This window comes from Rhincodon typus, chromosome 22, assembly GCF_021869965.1.
Source record: "Rhincodon typus isolate 14 chromosome 22, sRhiTyp1.1, whole genome shotgun sequence".
NCBI classification, from domain to species: Eukaryota; Metazoa; Chordata; class Chondrichthyes; order Orectolobiformes; family Rhincodontidae; genus Rhincodon; species Rhincodon typus.
In genome coordinates this window covers 16,194,898-16,222,536 of record NC_063353.1, presented here as the reverse complement: position 1 = coordinate 16,222,536, position 27,639 = coordinate 16,194,898, and the positions used below count along the sequence as shown (strand labels likewise).

The following is a 27,639-nucleotide window of genomic DNA, read 5'->3' as shown; positions in this document are numbered from 1 at the left end:
ACCCCTTCAAACTCATTGCCCTGGTATGGCTTTCATCTTCTCCTCTTCTCTGTGGACTGTCTGTAGAGCCAGTGGTATCCACCACTTGGAAAAAGTGCTGCTGAGGCTACAGAGCTGTTGGCCAATTTGATCAGTTGACAGCTTCCCAAGTTGTGACTTCCTTCCCAGGTTGGGGAAAATTTCAGTAAGACAAGCAGACAACCTATACTGGTCTGACCTGTTTCTGACAACTCAACATGGAGCTTTATACAATGACTACATTCCTGTTCATGCATTATGTGCTATCTTACTGTTTTATTTTCCCTCTGGGAAGTTTTTTTTAAATTCTGAGCTAATTAACATTCCACCAAGCATTAAGTGGCTGTGGGACAGCTAGCTTTTTTACAAGCCCTTTTTTTAGTCAGGTGGGAATTGAAGGGAAAATAGTGCGTTATAAAATAAGGCTTGAGGAATCCAGGCCTCAGTGTTGGTAACAGTGTGGAGCAGGAATCTACACTGTACAGGCCTCACTGGACCTCCTATTCATCCATAACTGTAATCCTCAGAAACCATCAACTCAACTTGTAGTCAACACAGTGTGGAACTGGAGGAAAGCAGCAGGCCAGGCAGCATCGGAGGAGTAGGAAAGTCGATGTTTTGGGTCGGGATCCTTCTTTAGAACCGGGAAGGAGGAAGGGAACTGGGAAATAAATAGAGGGAGGAGGGGTGGGGCTGGGGGAAGGTAGGTGGGATGGTGATAGGTGGATGCAGGTAGGGGGTGGTGGGGATTGGTCGATGGGAGGGGTAGGGCGGAAAGGTGGGAAAGAAGATGGACAGGTTGTGTCCGGCCAAGGAGGTGAGAGGGAGGAGGGGTGGGACTGGGGAAGGGAAGGCAGGATGGAGACAGGTGGATGCAGGTGGGGGTTAATAGGGATTGGTCAGTGGGAAGGGTGGGGCAGATAGGTGGGGAGGAAGATGGACAGGTTGTGACCTTCTGGTCACAAACGATTTTAACTCCCCTTCCCACTCCCTTGATGACAGTGTCCATCCTGGGCCTCCTCTAGTACCATAATGACACCACCTGCAAACTGGAGGAGCAGCACCTCATATTCCGCCTCGGGAGCCTACAGCGCGATGGCCTGAACATAGAATTCACCGGTTTTAAAATCTTCCCAGCTCCAGCCTCATCCCAAGTCCAAATCTCCATTCGTGCTCACCTTCTTGACCTGACACTACCTGTCCATCTTCTTTCCCACCTATCTGTCCCACCTTCCCATTGACCAATCCCATCACCTATCCACCTATCACCATCCCACCTACCTTCTCCCAACCCCACCCCTCCTCCCTCTATTTATTTCCTAGCTCCCTTCCATCTCACCAGTTCAGAAGCAGGGTCCCAACCCAAAACGTTGACTTTCCTTCTCCTCTGATGATGTATGACCTGCTGTGTTCCTCCAGTTCCACCTTGGGTTGACTCTATTTTTCATAGAATCCCTACAGTGTGGAAACAGGTCCTTCGGCCCAACAAGTCCACACTGACCCTCAGAGCATCCCACCCAGACCCATCCCCCTATCACCCACTGAATCAACACATCCCTGAACACTACGGGCAATTTAGCATGGCCAATCCTAGCCTGCACATCTTTGGACTGTGGGAGGAAACCGGAGCACCTGGAGGAAACCCACGCAGACACGAGGAGAATGTGCAAACTCCACACAGACAGTCACCCAGGGTGGAATTGAACCCGGGTCTCTGGTGCTTTGAGGCAGTAGTGCTAACCACTGAACCACCGTGCTGCCCTGACTCCAGCATCTGCAGTTCTTGCTATCTCTGAGTGACTAGTAACTTATAGCTCTTTGAGCATGAGCTTTGGGTAACTTGAAGTGTGAGAGGACATTGCCTCTGTCAGCTCCCATTCCACATTACTTGGTTTTGACCACCTCCAGCATGTGAAGAATGAACAAGATGACACGTAAATGGAAAACGTGTCTGTCAACATCAAATGCTGAATTCCACTTATACTGTTGCAAGATAGAAAAAGCTGAAGGCACATTATCGTTCCATACTTTCTTATGTCTTTACTTTTATGTCTTTTCAGGATTATTGCAATCAAGGAAATGGGACATTCCAAATATTAACAGAAAGTGTTCCATGTTGTGAAAATGGTGTGACATGCTCAAGAAATATCAAAATTTTACTCACGGTCAGTAGTTTTAACACTGATTTTGAACCACTGTCACAGATCTATGTACCCCAACCTGCTCATCCACAGAGTTTGGGAAAATGACATATCTGGTGGATCGTAGAGTACAAAGTTTTCTTTTTGGCTTAAACTTTGCAGAAGTTCAAGTACTCACCCGATCACATGACCCACATTTACGCTGTATTGCTGCTGCAAAAATATCGTCATGAGCTGACACGAAGAAGAATTGCATTCATATTCAAAGGTCAAAATCAGTATCACAAAAAGGCTCAGTAACAATCTCAATTCTCAAAAAATCCCAATCATAACATTGAAGTTTATTTTAGCTGCCTTTTTGACTCCAACATAATTAAGAATTTTTACAAGCATACCATTGGATAATCTCTAAAGGTTACTTTTGAAAGCGATTTTTGTTACCCCTCCTACCTGTGTGGAGGAGAGGTGTTTCCTAAAATCACACTGGCTGGTGAATCCCGAAAATGCTCCCAGTATCCAGTCACCAGCTCCTGCTTTCTGCCAAGTTACATCTTTTACTTGTTTTCCTACCCACCCATGTCAGGCAGGTTCTATGTCAGACCCCTCTAAGTGCTCCACATTTTCTACACCTACCTGACACCATCTTGCTGCATGCTTTGTACTGTAAGAATCTGGAAAAAGTTGCAACATGACAAAACATATTCTCGAAATAAAGCATCTAAAAAAAAATAGCAAAGTGGAGATGAAAGACAGCAATGAGGCAGACAATAATAAAGGTGGGAAGTGATATAGCTGAAAATACATAGAAAAATTACAGACACTATGGATTGCAAACAATGAAACCGTTACAGAAAATGGGGGGTCAGTTTTTGCGTTTGTATCAACAAGCGTATTAACCGATATTATATCTTCAATATGCCTGTTTACAATACCAACTGAACAAACATGTTTAAAACAAAATGCAACTTTTAATTTTAGGGCAAAGAATTCATTCTAACAGATGGCAAAGTAATTCAATCTGATAAATCTCGTGAAACCCAGTGTGTAGATAGTTCCTATTCACTTCATACTGTTGGACTCTATTTAATCCTTAAATTTTCCAATGGGATCACCGTGATATGGGACAAACGAACAAGAGTTTCAATCACATTGGATCCAAGATGGAAGGTAAGCATAATTTGAAGGTCAGATATTTCTATTTGTATAATTTTCTACTGTGATAAGTAGTAAATATGAATTAACCAATTTAGAATTATGGATTTAATAACTTGGAGAAATTAATATTGTGGTGATTGTAACAAGGTTAGCCAGGTGGACCTCAGAGAATATGAGTTCTCTGATTGAGGCTGTGAATCGGGTCCAATCAGGAACCACTGGCTGACAGATAAGAACAGGCACATCAGACATCATGTTCACTCTGAGAGTTGTCTCTGAGGAAGCTGGATCAGTGTCAAGGAATCTCCACATGTAAATAAAGGATGACTTGGTGATGGATACAGGCCTTTGTAGAGTTATTTCAAATATAAGTTGCATTCCACATCATAAATGGGTAACGCCTTTGCTAAAGAAATACACCAAATAGTTTCATTATAAATATGTTAAACTTCCAGATTAATATCAATAGGAACATTTGATGTCTGCTCATGTTACAAGTTTTGGTATTGTTAATTACATATATTCAACATAATATTTTGCAGTCAATACTGAAATAATTTATTTTCATCTTAAATCGGCCTGTAGTGTAATAAATTAAAAATAGCTGCAAGAATCCAGTTGGATCCCTCAGAGCAAGGGACTGTTTAAACTTCTAAGTCAATTAAATAAAAAATAAATCTGAGAAATGAGTGAATAATAAAAAATCCAGGACTCAACAGATTCTGAAATGGAATGGATTGAAACTATCGCCTCAGGATATATATGGGCTGTAGTGACAGATTCAGTCCTGACTCTGGATTCCAGCTCTATCTGCAGATTCCATGGCTGAAATTGCAGAGTGTAAAATTGAGCCATAAGCCATACACGACTGCAAAGCTTTTATTTGTGCTGAGTTAGCCAAAGTCAGTTGTGCTGATAGTAAAGGAACCACAGCCATTTCTCCAAATAATGCAAGGGTTTCATTTGATTTCTGGTCAGATAGCCAAAGGTATTAAATTCAGGAAGCTGAGCAGTCAAATTAGTTGGAGCACAGGGGAATCTCTAAAGGTTAAGGAGACAGTATGTGCCTGAGATGAAACAGGTGATTCAGGATTCAGGGTGAGAAAGAAGAATTTATAGTCATAAAGTCATAGAGTCATCCAACACGGAAGCAGATCATTGAGTCCAATCAGTCCATGCCCAAACATAATCCCAAAGTAAACTAGTCCCATCTGCCTGCTCCTGGCCCATATTCCTCCAAACCTTTCCTACTCATATATCCATCCAAATGTCTTTCAAATGTTGTAATTGTCCTGCATCTACCACTTCATCAGGAATTTCATTCCACATGCAAACCACCCTCTGTGTAAAAAATTTGCCTCTCATGTCTTTTTTAAATCTCTCCTATCACCTTAAAAATGTGTTCCCTAGTCTTGAAATTCCCCATCTTAGGGAAAAGACAAGTACCATCAACTCTGTCTATACCCCTCATTATTTTATAAATTCTATCAGGTCACCTCTCAACCTCCTACGCTCCAGTGCAGAAAGTTCCAGTCTTTCCTTATAACTCAAACCTTTCATACCCAGCAACATCCTGGTAAATCTCTTCTGAACCCTCTGCAGCTTGATAATATCCTTCCTATACAGGGTGATTGTGACACCAATAATTAATATTTTGTTTCAGGAAACAGGGCACTAAATTCCACAGAATTCTTCCTTGTCTTTTGCTGTAAATCCAATGGGACGGTGATGGAGCTCCCAAAAAATGGGAGAAAATCCAATCTCCATTGTTCTCCTTGGGGGATTTCATGGTTTCCTGACAGAGTTACAGCAAAAGACAAGACCTCCCCTTTGGATTTTCAGGGAGATGGATTCTTTTTAATAATATATTGATGCATTTTCTATTACAGAACAAAGTGTGTGGTCTGTGTGGGAATTTTAACGATGATGTTGCAGATGATCTAACAACCAAGGGGAACTCTGTGGTGACTAATGCTGTAAAATTTGGAAGCAGCTGGAAATCATCATTGTCTTGTTCTGATGCAATGAATCAAACATTCCCTTGTGACAGAAATCCCTACTGTTTAGCATGGGCCCAGAGAAAATGTGGTATTATCAAGGATGCTGTTTTTCAAAAATGCCATAAAAAGGTGAGTTAGTGTTTCTTCTTGAAACCAATAAAATCATGTTAAAGCTGTTTGTAAAATACATTTTCTGATATTATGGTGTGTCTTTTACCAGGTTGATCCTATACCATTCCATGATGCTTGTGTCCAGGAGGCTTGTGCCTGTGATTTGGAAGGGAAATACCTGGGTTTCTGTACTGCTGTAGCAGTGTATGCAGAAGCTTGCAATAAAGCTGGTGTTTGTGTTCCCTGGAGAACCCCAGACTTATGCCGTAAGTATTAAGAATCATTTAAATAATTGCTAAGGAATTGTAGTGATTATTGAATCAATGGAAGTAAATGAACAGATATCAGTAATTGAGCAGTATGAAAATTACAAATTATGCTCCAGAAACTTTCTGAAAGTTTACAATAAAATGTAGAGTTACAAAAGAAATGTGTTTTCTTTTGTACTTCATATTACATTAATCTATTCGATATTCCATCTTGCTTATGAAGGGCATGCATCAAATAGCACACTTGCTTTGGATTTTCTCTTGGGTTTTGGATTTGGAATTTAACTTTACTGCTCAGTACAGAAATCTAATATTAACATGCAGGGTTGTATCAATATAATCCTTATTAAATAAATAAATACAAACTACTCAAAGAGGTAGAATGATCAGTACAGAAATGTGTTACTGTATCCTTTCTCCCTTATCTCCTGACAATCCCAATGCCTTACCTGAACTACTCATTGTCTTTCCTCATGAAATTCATTGGTACTCTGCCCTTGACAAAAACAAATCTCCCTACTGAGTTCCTGACAGTAGCATGAGAAATGGCTTTAGTTTCTTTAACTAAGGGAAAAAAATCAAACCATTAAACTCTCTTTCTCAGTACCATTCTGTAATTTTCATCCCACTAGACCCATCCAATACTTCTCTCAAAGCTATCAAGTTCCTTCAAAAATCTTGCTTTAGATGCGAGCAAGACCAGGTAAAGACTGCAGATTTCCTTCTTTAAGGGAGACAGGTTTTTCATGTTTTCATGTTTTCAAATAGGTTTTCATGATTGTTAGTTTTCACAGTCATCATTATTGAGGTTAGCTTTATTACTCCAGATTTCTTAATTGCACTTATACTTCACTCACTGCGGTGATGGGATTCAAGCCCATGTCCCTAGAACACTAGTCTTGGCCTCTAGATATCTAATCTACAGACATTGCCACTACACCCCCATCTCTCCCAAAGACCATCACCGATATCCCAAGTCCACCCATTACCATTTCCACATTCCCAGCATAACACTAACAGACTCTGGAACTGTTTATTTTAACAAAATCTACACAGTCACACATCTTTCATTCCAAACCTCCCAACCTACCTTTAACCTGGAACGTCTTCCTTTACCGTTTTCCTGCAGACCTTCAAAATTAAAAATAAAATAAAATTCAGTGTAGAACTAAGCAAGCATTTAATAATAATCAAGGTAACATAAAATATGAATATGATGATGTAAGATCACAATAAAATGAAAATGCTTCTACTGCTGCCAAATGGAAACAAAAATCTAGTTATTCAGTCACAATTAAGCCTTGATCTTGAGAGTACATTGTACATCTGATAGATTAAATTGTTGGTCTGAATTATGTGCTCATTGAAGAATGAATGGTTAACTATTGTGGACAGATTCTCTGTGGGTGTTTACACTGCAATTTGCAGTAATAAGAAAGCCATTTCAGCCTGTCATCCTTTACAGGGCATTGGTGCCATTGTGCACAGGTAACTGCATGTCTCCCTTACTAAAATGCATTGACAAATCCTTATTAATCACAGACAGTCAAAATCAGAAAGTGCAATTTAGAATATTTAATTGAAAGTAAAGTCATGTGCAGAAAGCCAAATAAAGAGAGGAACAGAATATGGTATTAAGAGAGTGAGGGAGAAGGGTCAGAACAAAAGTGTTAAAACTTTTAAAAAATCTCCAATAATAAACTCTGAATAAGACTCCCGCATGTAAAAGTTAATTTCAATGTTAAAGATGTTGTTTGGCAGTAACTAAAAGTTCACTTGCACTGAAATGGTTAAGCCTAAATCATTTTTGGAGAAGAAAGTGGACATCTAGTAACACAAATTCATGTCATTTGTGTATTTCAATGTCACGTCTCTCAGCAAGATATTCTTTGAGCAAAGTTTCTGAAGCACCAGGGCAAATCCTTATTCCTACATTTAATTATTGTCTGAGTGGAAGCAGGAAGCTTATGTCTAATTTACATCTTAATAAATGGTATGACCAATGGTCACAACATTCTTCTTACCACTAAGTCTGAGCCAGTTTGGCTTATGACTTGCCATTAACATCACCATGGAAAATATAATAATCATGTACAACAAAGGTATGGATTGATACAGCTGAAAGAAATCACTGAAGGATAACTATCTTTATTGTTTATCTTGTAGCTGTATATTGTGACTATTATAACACTCCTGGGGAATGCAGCTGGCACTATCGACCTTGTGGTACATTAACAACGAAAACCTGCTCAGACCATTACATTGGAAAGACGTTCTCTGCAGTACTTGAAGGTTCTGCTTCATTATTACTTTTTCCCTAATCATTGTTTGTACATTAAGGTTGATTTGCAAATGCCAATTTGAGTTTACAAAATTTTCTAATTATGAAATGTTTTTGAAAATGAAATGTTGAAAAGCATTATAACTAAACAGATTGAAATGTTTTTGTGAGGCATTTTAACAAATTAAAAATATTCATATTATCACTTTTTTTTTATTAACTATAGGTTGTTATGCAAAATGTCCAGAGAATGCTCCTTATCTGGATGAAAACAAAATGAAATGTGTAAATTTGACTGAATGCACTTGTTATTATAATGGGAAAATACTGCAACCAGGTGAAACAACAAGCAATGACTGTGAAGAATGGTATGTATTAAATGCATTCAATTTTTAGCTCATATTAGCAATGAATGAAAAAATGTTTTATCGAATGAGCCTAACGTTCTGTTTTCTCTTCTTTTAAAACAAAAATGATGTGTAAAATGTTACAAGGAAATGTTTACTTAAGTATTCAATTAGATGATGTTACTGGTTATAAAGTTAGTACTGGATGTCTGCAATTCAATACCGGTCTTGGACTCCTTATGAGGCTGTTGAAGTTAGAGGTTGGAGGTAAAGCATTATTTTGGTAAAGTGGAAATTCCACTTCTCTGGGAAAAGCTGCATACATCAGGAAATGGAAGAAAGTTAAATTGTGAAATGTTAAGCTTCTTTGATATACATTTCATTTAGAAATGTCGACATATTAGCACCAAGAAATGTCCACTTGATGTAATAGATTTAAGGATTTTTAAGACAACAACAATGAGCATGTAAAATAATAAGCTATATGCCAAATAAATAATTCTAGTGGGAATTAGCAGGTGAAACAAATAAGAACCCTATTTTCCAGTTTGTCCAAATCTACTTAATCTACTTTGCAATCTTTTGTCTAGTGATTGCAAGAATGGGAAAGTCACATGCAGAGGTTAGTAAATCTTGAAATATTTAATGTGTAATAAAACGAATAGGTGCTCAGCTGCAGTTACTACATTCCTACATAATGGTGCCATTAATAGTTTTGTGTAGTATTTAAAGGACTGTTGATCTTAAGGCCCTGTGGGCTAATGACCTTTGATGTTGCTGAAGTAGGCAGAGTCAGAGGAGGTCAGGTAAGTAAAATATTCCTTAAAGAGTTTTAGCCTTACCTTGCTAGGCTAGGGGCTCATGGAGTGGAAAATCAGTCCATGTGACATCCATTAATTAACAGTGATGGTGAGGGGACTGCATGCTAACAGATGCAAGTTAGGGCTGCAGTGTACCATCCCTAAGGGCACTTAGACCTTCTGATTTGCAATGCCATCAAACCAGTGATATGTAAAGGGACCCCTCGAGACTTCAAACAAAAAAAAATTCAATCTTTGATATTTGTTTTTATGTGGACCTAGGAGAAGTGAGGATGCTCATCCAGTTCTACTGCACTGTTGTGGATCAGTAACAATCCACATTCAAGATTCATAATTGTGGAGTACATGAAGTTGTTGTCCGAGCTTTCAATCTTTGAGGGAGTAGAATTTTGTCTCTCCTTTGGAGTAAAATGGGCAGTAACAGATCAGCTCCTCATGTTTAATTCGATTAATGACTAAGGAGTAAAACAAATTTCAACACTCAGGATTGTAATTTGTCTAATTTATTTTATATTTTACATCAGTAGTTACAATATCAGAAATAACATTTTCAGATGTATCATCATTTGTAACAATATTTACCGCTACCTCTTTATACAATTTAGAAACAATCAAGGGAGCTTAATTTTCTATTGTATTATTTTGTGTACCTTCTTGTTTGAAGATATTATCGATGATTTATTTTTAGTTTTAAAGATGTAATATTTGGACTTTTTTGGATTCAAACGGTAAAGACTTACCAGGCACTTAATCCCCAGCATCAGCATCATGTATCAGCTGAATAGTACAGTATAGGGAAGATGCAAAGTAAAGTCCTTTATAATCATGCAATACTTGAACAATTAAATTGGATTCATGTAAAAACATATTAAAAGTATCTTTATTGTATTTGCCATTTGGTGGAATCATTAATTCTTACCTGTTAATGAACTTATAGTGCCAATGCCATTTGGACACAATCAAGTACTATGATAGCCCTTAAACCATTTAGAAGTTAACAGAATAAAATGACTGTATGGTATTGTAACAAACAAAATAGTCTATGAAATGGATCACTTTCATCAGTATGAACTATACCAAAGGTAGAGGAAGAGTACATTCTTTATTCGATAAGCCTAGGTATTTGAAATATAGTTTTCTTACCCCTGAAAGTTATGGGTGTCAACATTGTGTTAACCACCCACAGCTAGGCAAGTGCAAAAGAGTCACCAAGTCAATTCAGTTCCACTACGTTGGGGAGATAAAGTTGATCAGCATTGTTTGTCCTGATTATTATCTGAGTGCTCCTATTTGAAGGGCATGAAAGTGAACATTTGTCAAGGATAGAATTAAGGCTCTCCAAAAGACTCCAGTTATTAAATAGTGTCCTGCTACTCATGATTGGAGTTCATGTATGAAGAGTTAGACAAGGTTCTTTAAATTGGTTTCAGGTTTTGAAATTGTACCCTGTCCTCGAGAGAAGTTTGTTGGAGAAAGTAAGAAATAAAGATTATATTTATCAATATGTAGAGAAGTTAAAGAGTGCTGCTCCAGTGACTGGAAAGACGCTCACCATTTTGCTATCCCAGGCCCTTGTGTGGCTCAGGGTAGATTATCGTTGCAGGTCTGCAATCAGGCTTTCACTTCAAAGCTGCAGGGATTTACTATAAAAATGTAGCCAATATTTTAATCATTTTTTTTTCTGTTGTTTCTTAGCACCACCTAAAACAACAGTGAAACCAACACCTCCATCAACTACAACCAACAGAATTGGTAAATAATGATTAACTTCTCTATTTTATGAGTTGAAGGCAATATGCTTACCTTAAAACTATACTCCTCATTATAGGTAACCTGAAGTTCATACTTCCTCATGATTGCTACATTTCAAATATTAAACTTTTTATTTTGAAGAATTAATATCTTCATTTGACTGATGGAATTTCTGTAGATTAGTACAAACAATCTGTTCTTTTAAGTGTTCTCACCGGAAGTCAGATAAAAGCTGGCACTGGGTGTCATCCATTATGGATACATTCATTTTGGCAAGGAGAATGTATAAAAAATGCTACTCCTTCTATTGTATTGATAGTACTGTTGCATTAATAAGTATGAATATTTGAAGATAGTTTGACAGTGTTCCATGGTAACAGTTACAGAGTATTAGCTTATCTTGGACATTCTGGACCAGAGGTTTTGCAGATTCTTCATCAGAACAGACTTACAAAGACTTTTTTTTATGTTTATTCATTTTGTGGGATGTGGGTATTGCTGGCTGGCCAGCATTTATTGCCCGTCCCTAGTTGCCCTTGAGAAGGTGGTGATGAGATGCCTTCTTGAACTGCTGCAATCCACCTGCTGTGAGTTGACCCAGAATGTCATTATGGAGGGAATTCTAGGATTTTAACCCAGTGACAGTGAAGGAACAGCGATATATTTCCAAGTCAGGATGGTGAGTGGCTTGGAGGGGAATTTGCAGGTGGTGGCGTTTCCATATATCTACTGCCCTTGTCCTTCTGGATGGAAGTAGGTGTGAGTTTGCAAGGTGCTGTCTGAGGATCTTTGGTGAATTGCTGCACTGCATCTTGTAGATAGTACACACTGCTGCTACTGAGTATCAGTGGTGGAGGGAATGGATGCTTGTGGATGTAGTCAAGTGGGCTGCTTTGTCCTGGATGGTGTCAAGCTTCTTAAGTGCTGTTGGGGCTGCACTTATCTAGTGACCTTCCTTTCCGCGATTTTAAGTGTTGATGGGACCATGTCCCAAATTGCAGAAATGGACTCATTTGAATAATCAGCAGGTTAACCTATATTCATAATGGGGTAACAGTGATGTATGCCTCATTGTTGTTGGTACATCAGAACACTCCCTAGGCCCTCATGGATTGAAGCTTGAGATGAATATTGTTTGTCATTTGTTGCACAGAGTGTGGGTTGGCCAGTCAGAAGTTTATATGTGACAAAATATTGAATTGAATTGAATTGAATTGAATTAGCTTTATTGTCACATGTACTCAAATGGGTGAAGTGAAAAGTTTACATGTCGCTACATTACGGTGCCATCTCAGGTACAATGGTACCTAGGTACAGATTCTTAAGAATAAATTCTAGGAGAAAAAAAACTATAAAAATAAAGAAATTGTTTGGAGACAATAAAACTGGAAATGCTATAAATTTGAAATTACAAATGTAAAATTCTGTAAGCATTCAGCACATCAAGCAGTGGAGAGGGGAATAACAGTTCGTATGTAGCATTTATTGTAATGTTTGAAAATGTTCTGAAATGTTAACTTTGTTTCTAGGTTATACTTTTGGAAGAACTGGCAAGATGCTCACCATTTTGCTATCCAAGCCCTTGCATGACTCAGGGTAGATCATCATTGCAGGTCTGCAAAGCTGCAGGGATTTACTATAAAAATGTCGCCAATATTTTAATCTGTTTTTTCTGTTGTTGCTTAGCATCATTAAAAACAACAGTGAAACCAACACCTCCATCAACTACAACCAATAGAATTGGTAAATAATGATTAATTTCTCTATTTTATGAGTTGAAGACAACATATTTACTTTGAAACTATACCCCTCAGTATCAATAACCTGAGGTTCATACTACTTCATGATTGCTACATTTCAAATATTAAACTTTTTATTTTGAAGAATTAATATCTTCATTTGACTGATGGAATTTATGTTCATTTCTGTAGATTAGTACAAACAATCTGTTCCTTTAAGCGTTCTCACCGGAAGTCAGATAAAAGCTGGTACTGGGTGTCATTCATTACGGATACATTCATTCCAGCAAGGAGCATGTATAAAATATGCTACTCCTTCTGTTGTATTGATAGTACTGTTGCATTAATAAGTGTGAATATTTGAAGATAGTTTGACAGTGTTCCATGGTAACAGTTACAGAGTATTAGCTTATCTTGGACATTCTGGACCAGAGGTTTTGCAGATTCTTCATCAGAACAGACTTGGAAAGACACTTCTCTTATATATATCCCCCTGTGGGATGTGGGTGTCGCTGGCTGGCCAGCATTTATTGCCTGTCCCTAGTTGCCCTTGAGAAGGTGGTGAGCTGCCTTCTTGAACTGCTGCAATCCACCTGCTGTGAGTTGACCCAGAATGTCATTATGGAGGGAATTCTAGGATTTTGATCCAGTGACAGTGAATGAACAGCGATATATTTCCAAGTCAGGATGGTGAGTGGCTTGGAGGGGAATTTTGGAAGAAATAAAGAAATCTATAAGTAACAGAGGTGAATACTGTCCTCAACAGTTGTGAATACAAGTGAGATCCTCTCAACAGTGTACGCATTTCAAGTTGGACTTAGTGGTTAAGAATGTTTGTTTTTTTCTTCTTCAGAAGAGACAACTACAAGAATAATATGGGAAACAACTTCGACAGGTAAGTGATGTCTTCCTTCATGGAATCTTGGACAACCAGAGCACCCAGGAGACTATTTAACTCATCGAGCTGGATTTTCTCTCTGGGTTGAGAAACAGAGGTCTGATCTGTTTCTGAAACTTGGGCTTGTCCAAAGGAGGAAGCAGTGACTCATCTTTGATTTGCCTGAGGTGGTCAATTAATAGCTAAAGGGCAGTTTCAGTATCCAATGAAAGATCGGGGGTGGGCTGTTGTTGGAAAACCAATCAGAGCCATTTCAGCTTCAGGGGAGCAGCAGGCTGTAATTGTAGGCCAGGGATTGGGACACATCAAAATCCTGCTTTAGAAATTTTTAAATTGTTAATTTAAAAAAAAAGATTCAGCAGCCAGGCTACTGTTTGGAGAAAAAGGAGACCCTTTTCCAGAGAAAATTATGATCGGTCCTGCACCCAAAAAAGACAGAGAAGGCCTTTAGGCTTGTTTGGAATGCTGGTCTCTCAGCCTGTATGGCTGCCTATCTCAACTGGGGGTGATAGTGGTACTATGGTAATGTGACTGGACTAATAATATAGAGAGCTAGCTAATGCTGAGGATATGGGGTCAGATCCCACACTAGCTACTATAATTGAATTTAAATTCAATTAATAAAATTGGGAATTTGAAAGCTAATGTTATGAAATTACCATCAATTTTCATAAAAGCCCATCATATTGCATTAGTTTCCTTTCAGGGTAAGAAATTTGCTGGCTTGTGTCTGAGTTCAGATCCACAGCAATGTGATTGATTCTTAAGTGCTTTCTGACATGGCCTAGTAAGTAATTTAGTTTGAGGGAATTGGAGGTGGATAATAAACACTGGCCTTACCAGAGACACCCACATTCCATCAAAGAATAAAAAAGATCACTTTTGCATATTAGCGATACAGTGTATGCAGCTGCTGGCTTCCAATCTCACATCAACAAAATGGCTTGGAGATGGGATGGAGCTGAAGAACTGTGAGGCAGGAGGGATAACATTTAACTCCCATTCACTCCTGAAAATCCAGACAATCATGTTTGTGTCAGCTTTTTGAATGAGCTGATCAATTCTTCCCAGTGATCTGCTGTGCCTCCACTGTTCTTTTTATTTCAAGCATTTATCTAATTTCTCTTGGAAACTTCTTTCAAACATGCTTTCATGATCTTTTCAAGCATTAGATTCCAGACTGTTACTACTCAATGTGTGTACTGACTTTCAATATACTTGAAAAGTAATTTGACAGAATTGTTCTTTTTACAACATTGGCCTAAATGTACTGAGATTCATTGTGCTCAGAACAGTGTTGTTTATCAAGTTTAAATTTTTAATCTGGGAGGAATACTATAGGGGCCTGAAAGACCTGGACCATGTTGAGAAATCTGGGAAATATGCGTGAGAACACCCATAAGGCCCTTTCTGATGTGGTGAGGATCTTCTTATTCCAGGTGTTAAGACATGATTCTCACTAGGGAGCAGCGAGTTGCCTATTAACAGAGATTATTGCTTGTTATCAACCTCATTAACTACAAATCTCATCTCATTAATAAACAACTTGCTATCCTTTCCTACTACACTTGAGGAAACTAGAAGTTGAGAGTTCCTGACCTGAAAGTCACAGCAGGTAGATGGTGACTTCAGCTCACTGTTTGCTCCTCTAGGCTGCCATTTTGAATACCCAGTAATATCGTCTAAGGACACACTTCAGGACATCAGCTACATGTATCCATGTGTATGGATGCTGGTATCTGATTGCTGCTAGACTCTCAATCCACTCATGGCACCTTGCTATAATATAATAAACATAGGAACAGATGTAGGCCATTCAGTCAATCAAGTCTTCTCCGCCATTCAGCAAGATCATAGCTAATCTAATAAACTCCACTTTCCTGCCTAATCCCTAGAACATTTGATCCTCTTAATGATTTAACAATCTGTCAGTCTCAGCCTTGAATACACTTAACAACCCAATCTTGAAAATCCGCTGTGGTAAAGAATTCAACAGGTTCACTATCCTGTGAAAGAAGGAATTCCTCCTCATCTCTGTCGTAAAGGTGCAACCGTTTACTCTGATATTATGTCCTCTGCTCCTAATCTCTCTCATAAGGGGAAACAATCTTTCTGCATCTACCCTGTCAAGCCTCCTAAAAATCTTATTTGTTTCAATAAGGTCACCTCTCATTCTTCTAAACTCCAATGTGAACTTGTAATATAGTCTCGACATATCTGGAATCAACCTAGCGAACCTTCTCTGGACTGCCTTCAATGCCAGTCTATCTTTGCTTACCAAAGGACCAAAACTATTCACAATGTTCTAGGTATGGTCCGACTCGTGCCTTGTATAATTTTAGCAAAACCTTTCTATGTTTATACTTCATTCCCTTCAAAATGAAGGCCACTGGTTCATTTGTCTTCTCTATTACCTAGTGAACTTTGATGCTAGTTTTTTTTTGTGATTCATACATGAAGATCCCCAAATGTCTTCACACTGCAGCTTTCTGTCGTCTTTCTCCATTTAAATAATATTCAGCTCCTCTATTCTTCCTGACAAAGTACATAACCTTGCATTTCCTTACATTATGTTCTGTCTGTTTTACCCACTCACTCAACCTCTTTATATCCCTCTGTACAACTTGCATGTTAAATTCAGTACTTGTCTTTCCACCTCTTTCTGATCCAACTATAGAATGCTTCTGCACTTTAAAGCTGCACTTAGGGGCATGTCAGTAACTACTATTGAAGCGCTATTGCAAGGATACTTTGCACACTGGGACAGGCACCCAGCTCACAGGCTGGAATAAGCTGCATCAGGGCAGTTCACTTTCTCTCTTCCTGCTCACTCACCGTGGCTCCCACCCGGATATTGACAGCATCTGGCCTTGCCTCACCTTCCCTTACCTTTTAGCTCTTTGCCTCCTCAACTAGAGCTACCAGGCTCACATTACTTTTGTCTTGCCTCGCCGTTGAGCTCCAAAAAAAAAGCCAAGAAGCTTGTCCATAGCTGTCAGCAGTTCTCGGTGAAGTCAAATGAAGGTAAACACCGTTGAGTACAACAAGTTGTGTCGCAGCCATTATCAGTTCAGAGGCTTGGACATGGTCAGTCCGCTGCTTGGTGCAGTCAAGGTCCTTTTTTCATAGGGTTGAGGAGCAGAATGTTGGGCAGCACACCATGTGTCTTGACACTTTTTATCTTATTGTGGGCTGTTCTCTCCTGGAATGAAAGAAAGGGAGGGATTGAGTGAGATGAAAGTGGATAATACAGCTGTTAGTGCTGGTATAGCTGGAGGAAACATGTCTTACAGTATAGAGGGCATGCAGAGCGGTGGTGACAAGTCTAGGGGTGTGTGACTATGAGTGAGGAATGATGCTGCATGCTATATTGAAAGTGAAAGAGCACAAGTGTTGGAGGGAATTGTGTGTGGTAGTAGAGAGAGAGTGACTGAGAGGTAGCATAGAGAGGATGGTGGCTCTTTCCTTGGTAGAGTGGAGATGTGTGTTGATCCTACCACAGTGTTGGCCTCCAGATAGTTGAGACCACAATGACCTGGCCCAGGCTGGCAGTGTCTGGCCTCCACTGTTAGTCAAGGGGGAATTGGTAGACTGTGGCCTAGTGGTATTATTGCTGGGCTATTAATCCAGAGACCCAGGTATTGACCTGGGTTCAAATCCCACCATGGCAGATGGTGGAGTTTGATTTCATAATAATCGGGAAATAAAAGTTTAATAATGACCATGAAATCATTACTGATTGTGAGGAAAATCCCATCTGGTTCACCAATGCCCTTTAGGGAAGGAAATCTACCATCTTTACCTGGTCTGGTCTACAGGTGATTCCAGACCCACAGCAATGTGACTGACATTTAACTGCCCCCTTGGCAATTAGAGCTGAGCAATAAATGCTGGCCCAGCCAGTGATGCCCTCATGATGCCCTCATGAATGAATTAAAAAAAGAGGACCGCCCTTTTCTGTACTGCCGTTAGGGTCTAGGTACGTAGTTAAAGAGATGTGTTTGAGACAATATGGCGAGCAAGCTGACTGGGCCACACGGAGAGAAACCTTCCATGAAACTCTATGAAATTGACACGTAGCTGAAATATGACAAGATTCAGCCCTCTGAGGCTGATATTCTTAATTAATCGCTGTGTATTTTGCATCCCAAATCACTCAGCTGACTTTTGTCAAAAGCCAGTAGATGTTGTTTGATGTATTTTAAAACGCAGGGTGGAAGCAGTAGCAGAATGATAATGGTAGTCCCGAATTCCAGATTAATGTCCTGGAGTTTGAATCCCACCCCGGCAGGTTGTGAAATTTGAATTCAATAAAAAGATAGTCTAATGATGAGCATGTAACTATTGTCAATTGTCGTAAAAACCCATTCTGGCTCACTAATGGGTGAGGAACAGCTTTTCATCATTTACAGAAATGATTTAGATGTGAATATAGGAGGTATGGTTGCTAAGTTTGCAGATGACACCAAAACTGGTGGTGTAGTGGATAGCGAAGAAGGTTGACTTAGACTACAATGGGATCTTGATCAGATGGGCCAATGGGCTGAGGAGTGGCAGATGGACTTTAATTTAGATAAATGTGGGGTCCTGCATTTTGGAAAAGGCAGGACTTATACACTTAATGATAGGTACGGTGAATAGCCAAGGTCTTTTCCCTGGGTGGGCAAACCCAGAACAAGGGGCATAGATTTAAGGTGAGAGGGGAAAAATTTAAAAGGGAACTAAGGGGCAACTTTTTCACAGAGGGTGATGTGTGTATGGAATGAGCTTCCAGAGGAAGTGGTGGAGGCTGGTACAATTACAACATTTAAAAGGCATCTGGATGGGTATATGAATGGGAAGAGTTTAGAAGGATATGGGCCAAATGCTGGCAGATGGAACCAGACTAATTTAGGATATCTGGTTGGCATGGAGAGTTGGACTGAAGGGTCTGTTTCCATGCTGTACCATTCTATGAGTCTAAGTCTGCTGTCCAAACCTCATCTGATTGACATGTGACTCCAGACGCACTGTGTTGTGGTTGATTCTTAATTGCCCTCTGAAATTGCACTAACATGCCACTCAGATCAAGGGGCAATTAGGAGTGGGCAATAAATGCTGGCCAGGAACTCCCATATCCCATGACAAATTTAATAAGAAGACTTTTTTTGTTTGAAATTACTAGTAATCAGAGATTCATAGTAACTGTTTGTATGTTCCTTGGTTAAAGTAAACCCTGGAAATGAAAAATCACTCAAATGGTACACCGCTCTCAACTCTGAGAGTGGCAAAAGGTCCAATATCCAGGCCTTGAAATGGCTTCTGCTGAAAGCTCCCACATAGCCTTATAAATGGGGAAAGCTTCTCTTGCCACTTACAAGGTCAGTACAAGAAGCGGACAACATTGTCATAAAGAAGTAGTATACCAAAAGTCTCCACTACCTTGGCCTGGCAGATGGATTATGTCTATTTGGAGGCTGGTACACAGACCGAAAAGCACATGGATCTTATATCCATTGTTATCACACTTCTTTCTTATGGTCAGTTGTGATTATTGTCTGAACATTTCCAGAACTAGAGTTTATCTGGGCAAATCATGTCAATGTGGATCTACCAATTGATTCCACCAGACACTAGAAACTAATATTTACAGTAACTAACACTCAAACCTACCTGACAATTCCAGGAACTTATTTCAGGAAATCATGATCTGAATGTAAGGGACATTTTATTTCATTTCATTTCATTTATTTTCACGTGTATTCAATGTAAAAATACAGTGAAAAGTGTGTACCATAGCAGTACATATGTGGCGCCATTCACTTTAACTTAGAATAAGATAAGAAAAAATTGTTGTGTTCTTTCATGGCTGAAATGATTTAGTGAATAGACAATGATAAAAGTGAATAGATTTCAGATTTGCCATTTTTATTCAGTTGGCTGCAGGCACCGAGAAGTCTTCAATAAAACAGGAAATTCTGCTGATGCTTAACATTTCAGGAAATGTCAGGTGGGTTGAAAACACAGTTCACTTTTCAGAAGGTGAGCTTTCTGATGGAATGTTTACCTCTTTTATAGAAACAACACAACCACCAGTGATACCAACTACAACCATGTCTACCACCAGCTACACACCAGGTAAGTTATGGAGCTTTCACACCAAGTGAGTTGTTGTTGAGCATGTGGTCTGTCATTGAAAAGGTAACAAAGTATAGCCTCCACATTTTTATTGTCAATTTTCCTTACTTTTTATTTTCAAAATGCTTATGTCTTTGCTATTGTAACTCACAGTAACTTTAAGGAAATTGTATTCTGCCATGACATTTGGCAGAATAGGATACAAGTCAGGAATCTGATACCTTCTGATGAATTGTTTATCAATGTGCATCAACTTCCATAACCATTTAATGTATGTTAGGGAAGGAAATCTACCATCCTCACCTGAGTCTGGCCTACATATAACTCCAGACCCAGAGCAATGTGGTTGACTCTTAACTGCACTTTGAGAATTAGTGATGGGAAATAAATACTGGTTTTGCCAGCAACACAGACATTCCAGGAATGAATAAAAAAACAATTCCCTTGGCATATAAAGCTCTGTGAGAAAGGTGTGTTATAATATATTTCCTACTCAGTGATACAGTTTCAGTTATCAATACATGGTGGAGGTTGGGCGGGGGGTGGAACACAAATGTGTTTGTCTCGTTAATTTGCAAATTGCCGCCTGAATATCTTCAGGATCATTATTTATCAATCCATTATGCTCACCTGTCTAACATGAGGATGCGCCACTGGCTATTGCAAGCTAACACTTCTAGCACCTCTTACATAGAACAAATGTTATACTGACTACAAGGGTTACAGATTAGTTGCAATTAGCTGAAATAATTTTATTGAGCAGACTAAGATGGGAGAGAACAATTTCAAATTTATGATTGTTCGGGTTGGATACATGCAAACGGAAGGAAAGTTTTTGGATTTAATTCTGTTGACCCTCAGGGTGCAGTGTAACAGGTTGAAATGTTTTCTTTGTTCCATAGAAACCACACCACCACCAGGGAGACCTACTACAACTACATCTACCAGCAGCTACATACCTGGTAAGGGACAGTGGTTTTATACTGAAGACCAAGTTTTCTAACAAAGACGTTGTTTTCTAACTCCATTTGCCAAATGAATGTACAAATAAGGAACAGAAATAGGCCGTTATGTCTCTCAGTCTTGCTCGACTATTTTAGAACGTAATGGCTGATCTGATTGTAACCTCAAATCCATATTCCCCCCAACTCCTGATAAGTAAGGAGTATTGTGGGTAACATATTGGCATGGTTCTAAGATTGTCTGGTTAATTGGAAGCAGAGAGTATGCCTGAATGAGTCTTTATTCAGGTTAGCAGAATGTATTGAGTGGAGAGGCACATGAATCAGAGCTGGGACTTAAAAATGACATGGATGATGGGACAGAGACATGGTGGCCAAATTTGTATAGTAAGAATTTACCTTTACCTTACTCAAGAACTCTGCTTCCAACATCTTTTCAAGAATTGAGTTTCAAAGACTCACGACCTTCTGTGAGATAAAAGGAAAACCTTTGTGTCTGTTTAAATGAATGATTGATTCCTTATTGTTAAGCATGATCCCTAATTTTAAATTCTCCCTCAAAAAGAAACATCCCCTCTCTCTTCACCCTGTCAAGACTCCTCAAGATCTTACAGTTTCAATCAAGGCACATTCTTCTAAATTGCGGAAGATACCAGCCCATGTATTTATATTGGTCCTTAAATAAGATGACTGCTCCTATACACAGTACTGTAAATGTGATTTCACCAGTAAATTAGAGCTTATTTCTTCCTTTTCTATTCAATCTCGTTGCAATATATGATAACATTTTATTACCTGTCTGAATTACTTGCTGTCCCTATATACCAATCTTTTGTGATTCATGCACAATGAAAGCTAGATCCCTTTGTATCTCAGAGCATTGTAATTTCTCACCATTCAGATAACATGCTTTCTTAATTCTTTCTGCCAAAATGTAGAATTTCACATTTTCACACATGAACCTCCATTTTCTAGAGCTTTGCCCTTTCATTTTTAATCTAGTTTTGTAGTTCCCTTACGTCCTCTTCACAGCTGACTTTCCTACCTACCTTTGTGTCATCAGAAAATTTGGCCACCATGTCTCTGTCCCATCATCCATGTCATTTTTATGTCCCAGCTCTGATTCATGTGCCTCTCCACTCAATACATTCTGCTAACCTGAATAAAGACTCATTCAGGCATACTCTCTGCTTCCAATTAACCAGACAATCTTAGAACCATGCCAATATGTTACCCACAATACCATGAGTTTTATTTTCAGCAACAACCTCTGATGTGCCATTTTAGCAAAGTTTTTTGGAATTCCAAGTGCAGGACATCCATCAGTTCCTCTTTCTGAAGTTACTTCAAAGAGCTCCAACGTTAGTTGAACATGCCTCCCCTTTTAAAAAAAATCTTATTGATTCTGCCTGTTTGATCTTATCTAAATATCCTGCTACAATTTCTTTTAAAATAGCTTTTAGCATATCCATTATGACAGATATTGAAACAATGTCCTGCAGCTTCCTGCGTTCTGACTTTTGCCCTTTTGAACAAAGGAGTTACATTTGCTGTCTTCCATAAAACAGTAGAGCACAGGCAATGGTCCTTCAGCCCACCATGTCTGCACCAAGTAGGATGTTATTGTAAAGTTCCACCTGCCTGCACATGGTCCATATCGTTCCATTTCCTGCCAGTTCGTCTGTCTGTGTGACTGCCTCTTAATCATTGCTATCGTATCTGCTTGTATCACCTCCCCTAGCAGTACATTCTAAGCACTCACCACCTTCTGTGCAAAAATATTGCCTTGCAACTTAAAAATTTCCCTCTGTCACCTTAAAGCTTAGCCCCCTAGTATTTAATATTTCTATCCTGGAAAAAAGACTGACTATCCATTCTACCCATATCTCTCATAATCTAATATATTTCTAATAGGTCACCCTTCAGCCTCTGACACTGTACTGAAAACAATCAGAGATTGTCCAACCTCTCCTTATAGCTAATACACTCCAATCCAGGCAATATCCTGGCAAACCTCTTTTGCATCCTCTCCAAAGCCTCCATATTGTTTTTATAGTGTGACAACCAGAATTGCATTCAACACTCCAAATGTGGCTTAACTAAAGTTTTATAGAGTTGCAGCATGACTCACCAACTTTTATACTCAATGCCCTGACTGATGAAGGTAAGTGTGCTGTATGCCTTCTTTACCACCTTATCCATTTGCTTTGCCACTTTCAGAGAGCTATGCACTTGCACTCCGAGATCCATCTGTATGTCAATGCTCCTATCATTTACTGTATACTTTCCTTTTGCATTTGATGGCCCAAAATGTATCACCTTACACTTGTCCAGATTAAACTCCAGTTGCCATTTCTCTGCCCAACTTTCCAACTGACCTATATTCTGCTGTATCCTTTGACAACCTTCCTCACTATCCACAACTCCAACAATTTTCGTGTCATTTGCAAATTTACTAATCAAACCACAGACATTTCCATCCAAGTCATTTATATACATTTCAAGCAACAAGGGTCCCAACACTGATCCTCGCGGAACAACACTGGTCACGGATCTTCAGCCAGAAAAATACTCCCCTCCACAACTACCCACTGTCTTCGATGACAAAGACAATTTTGTATCCAACTTACCAACTCAACACTCACTTGGAGCCTACCATGGAGGACCGTTTCAAATGCTTTTGTAAAGTCCATGTAGAGAATGTTTACTGCCCTACACTCACCAATCATCTTTGCAACTTCCTCAAAAATCTCAACCAAATTTGTGAGACAAGACCTCCTCCCATGACACCATGTTGACTATCCCTAATAAGTTCATTATTTTCCAATTCCACCTCTAAAAATCTTCTCCATTAACTTCCCTACCACTGATGCAAGGCACAATGCCTAAAATTTCCTGGGTTATCCCTGCTGCTCTTCTTACATAAAGGAATAACATTGGCTATTCTCTAGTCTTCTAGGACCCCACCTGTGGCTAAAGAAGATACAAAAACCTCTGTTAAGGCTTCGGCAATTTCCTTCCTTGCCTCCCTCAGTAACCTGGGACAGATCCCATCAGGGCCCTGGGGATTTATCTATCTTTAATGCTTCTCAAGACACCAAACACTTCCTCCTTCTTAGTATCAACATGCCCAAGAATATCAACATACCCCTCCCTAATCTTACCATCACCATCTCCCTCTCCTTGATAAATACTACTGCAAATTACTCACTAAGGACCTCACCCACTTGATTTGTCTCCACCCATAAATTCTTCCTTTGTCCTTGAGTGGAACTATCCTTTCCCTAGCTGCCCCCTTGCTCTTGATATGCATGCAAAATGCCAATTCAATGGAACTTTTGCTGAATCCAGAGAATTTTGGAAAATTAAAACCAATTCATCAACTATTTTACTAGCTACTTCCTTTAAGATTCTAGGATGAGGTGTATCAGGAACTGAACACTTGATGACTTGCAGCTCCAACAATTTACTAAGTACCACTTCTCTGATGATTGTAGTACGTCTGAATTTATCCCTCCTTTATATTTCCTGATTTTGTATTACCTCTGAAATGCTACTTCTATCCTGTATCTCTTGGACTCTAAATTTTCCCTGCTTCTTTATTTCCTACACATTTCTTTTTTGTGTTTTATCCAATCTTCTGACCTACCACTTGACCTTGTACTACGTTATGCTTTTTTCTTTAACCTTTTTGACCTTTTTCATTATCCACAGATTGTTTGTCTTTCAGAGTTTCTCTTACTTGTTGGATTGTGTGAGACCATAAGATGTAGGCTATTCTGCTTATTGAGTCTGCTCTGCCATTTAATGTGATCGTGGCTCATAGAATAAGCCTAAATTCCACTTTCTGTATTTTCCCATTATGCCTTGATTCTCTTATTGATTAAAAATCTGTCCATCACAGACTTGAGAATACTTAATGACCCTACCTTTTCAGCCTTCTGTGGTAAAGAATTCTACATGCTCACTACCCTCTGACTCCAGGAATTTCTCATCATCTCTATCTTTTAAGGCCAACCCCTTATTCTAAGATGAAGTGCTGTGGTCCTAGATTCTCACCAGGTGAAACAACCTCTCCAGTTCTACCCTGTCAAGTCCCCTTTGAATCTTGGATATTTCAATAAGGTCACCTCTCATTCTTCCACATTGTGCTCCCAAAGAGTACAGGTACCATTGAATCAACTTCTCGTGTAAGGCTAACTCTCTATACCTGGGATCAACAACGTGAACCTTCTCTGGACTGTCCCCAATGCCTATATAATCATTTGTTTATTTTATGTATTCTGAAATATGCCCTTAAATGTCAACCACTGTACTTATACGAGCTATCTTGCAATCAAATTCACCAATTTACTTCAACCAACTCTGCTTTCATGCCTTCATAATTGCTTTTATTTAAGGTTTAAAAATAGTCTCAGACTGATCTGTTGATCACTGCTACCTAAGGGCACCCTACCTTTTTTGAGGGCATTAATTAATCTCATTGCACAGTACCAGGTCTACTGTAGCCTGGTCTGGTTGTGTCTAGAACATGCTGTTCTAAGAAACTATCCTGAAAACATTTTTATGAACTCTGCATCTAGGCTATTTTTGCTGACCTGGATCTTCTGGCCTATGTAGTGACTAAAAGCCCCATGATTAACACCGTACTTTTCTGACAAGCTCCCATTATTTCTCCCTTTATTATCTGCCAAGGTTCTGCCAAGTATACCTGCTACCAAATGGATTGAGGGCACAAGTAATAGTTATATGTTAATTAAGGGATAATGGGGTGAGAATTGGCTGTGTAATGTGGAGAGGAAGAAATCAGTGTGTTGGTTTTGTGATATGTATATGGACTAAATTTCTGACTAGAAAAGCATTTGTATGAACTTTGTCTGACTAACCTTTTAACCATTAGTATTTAACACATCCAATGTTAGGTTCCTATACAACACTCCCACAAATGACTTACTTCCTTTATCATATCTCTACCCAAAACATTTCAACATTTTTTTCTCTGAACTTAGATGATCCGTCTTTATTGTGTAGATACTAATATTATGTAACAGAGCCATCCTTACACTGTTACTTAGCTTCCTTCCCTTCGTAAATGTCCTGTAGCCTTCAATATTCTGGAAGCAACCAATGTTGTCTAGAAGCTATGTCTCTGTTATGATTTCGGATCAAACTTGTTGATTTCTGTTTGTGCTGTCAGGTCATTTGTTTTGTTTTGAAAGCTGAACATGAGGATCTCCTGCTCACTCTCTGTCCTCTGGTTCTGTGCGGGAGTACACACAAGGTGCTCCCTTTATACAATTACTGAGAATGCTGCTCAAGTATTTTCAGAACTGTTCTTTATCAGTTCGGTTTGCATCTATCTCATGTGAGAATGTGCCAGAGACTATTGCAAGCTAAAGATCTGAACAACAGCCATATCAGACTTGAAATATCAACGGTATTTCTCTCTCTCACCAGGTGCTGCCAGACCTGCTGAATTTCTCCAGCATCGACAGTATTTTATTTTTAGAACATTTATAGAAACCCCATCAAATCTGCATGACTATTCCAGCAATGCTGATATCATAGAACTGTCATAATGAATTATGAGTTATTAAATAGTGCGGTCTCTCTTGACTAAAATAATGTTATTGAGCGGACTGATATAGGAGAAAATAATTTCAATTTTGCAATTGTTTAACTTGGCTACATGCAAAAGGAAGCAAAGCTTATAGATCTGATTCTGTTGAGCCTCAGGGTGCAGTGTAACAGGTTGAAATGTTTTCTTTGCTCCATAGAAACAACACCACCACCAGAGAGACCGACTACAATTACATCTACCAGCAGCTACATACCTGGTAAGGGACAGTGGTTTTATACTGAGGACTGAATTGTTCTGAAAAAGAGTGTTACTTCTTAACTCTATGTGGTCTATTATGGACAAGACAACAACACATGGATTTTATTTTTACACCCAAATTGCCCTCCCTTGTTCCTCATTCTAAATATTTTGGCTTTTCATTCATTAAGGTACAATCTTTAGAAATTGTATTCCTTTTTGTTTCTGAATAACCAGCTGTGTGTGTTGCTGGTTAGACCAGCATTCATTGCCCATCCCTAATTACCTTAAGAAGGTGCTGCAGAGCTATCTTCATGAATGGTTGCAGTCCATGTGGTGTATAGACAACTCAATGATATAACTGAGAGAGATTTCCAGGATTTTGACACAACAATGGTGAATTGATGAGCAGATAGTTTGAAGAAATGTTTCGGTATCCCGTATACGGTGTATCTTTGTACAACATTTTGAAGAAAAGAGATGTATATTAAAAATTGCCGTGAATTAACGGATCATTTTGAAATGATCAATAACCTCCACACCCATATCCCTGATATTTGAATGAAGCGTACTCGACTCCAACTGAAAAGGCTACAATATATATTATATTCTCATTATATAACACATTTTCGGCGACCAATCGTATTTATCACATGTAAAGAAGTTCACACAGCTTATCAATAGATCGAATCAGTCTCTGGACTCCATCTTAGATCTTTGTTTCAAGATGTTCACTCCTGTGGGCTGTTGATAACTGCTGCCTTGATCTTTAATATTACGAGTGGAATCCTGCTATGAGAACAGAATCTGACACTAGATCAGTTTGGCAGTGAAATATTGTGCTGATCTTTTAATTAGTGCTCAAAAAAAGTCAACTTAGGCAGTAGAACTGTGATGTACCATGTCCCTATCTAATTTGACTGCCATTTTCCTTTTCCAGATTTCTTGTTAACAAAGTTGATTAAGGACAGAAGTATTAAGTCCAGTCTTTTTATTTCACAGAAGAGGAATGTAATGGTGAATGGTCCCCTTGGATTAATGACAACACACCTTCTGAGAGCAGCCTGGGGGATTCTGAATTATTGGATCCATTACGTGATGAACTGTGTCCTTCCTCTTCTGATACAATTAATAAAATTCAGTGCCAATTTGTTGATTTCCCTGAGTGGCCAGTGAGTCAATCAATAGACAATGTGACCTGTGACAGAGA

General features: G+C 39.0%; 1 protein-coding gene across 1 annotated transcript in view; it reads left to right on the top strand.

Annotated features, from left to right (window-relative positions):
* The window catches only part of LOC109921514 (mucin-2-like), a 94,435-nt gene that overhangs the window by 27,359 nt on the left and 39,437 nt on the right, over positions 1–27,639 (top strand). Inside the window, exons 19-32 of the mRNA XM_048610582.1 lie at positions 2,079–2,183; positions 3,138–3,326; positions 5,204–5,443; positions 5,535–5,691; positions 7,861–7,986; positions 8,202–8,343; positions 8,913–8,944; positions 10,839–10,895; positions 12,582–12,638; positions 13,488–13,529; positions 19,590–19,649; positions 20,552–20,611; positions 26,389–26,448; positions 27,432–27,622. Coding sequence (XP_048466539.1) covers positions 2,079–2,183; positions 3,138–3,326; positions 5,204–5,443; positions 5,535–5,691; positions 7,861–7,986; positions 8,202–8,343; positions 8,913–8,944; positions 10,839–10,895; positions 12,582–12,638; positions 13,488–13,529; positions 19,590–19,649; positions 20,552–20,611; positions 26,389–26,448; positions 27,432–27,622 — 1,518 coding nt within the window. The remainder of the gene's footprint in view (positions 1–2,078; positions 2,184–3,137; positions 3,327–5,203; positions 5,444–5,534; positions 5,692–7,860; positions 7,987–8,201; positions 8,344–8,912; positions 8,945–10,838; positions 10,896–12,581; positions 12,639–13,487; positions 13,530–19,589; positions 19,650–20,551; positions 20,612–26,388; positions 26,449–27,431; positions 27,623–27,639) is intronic.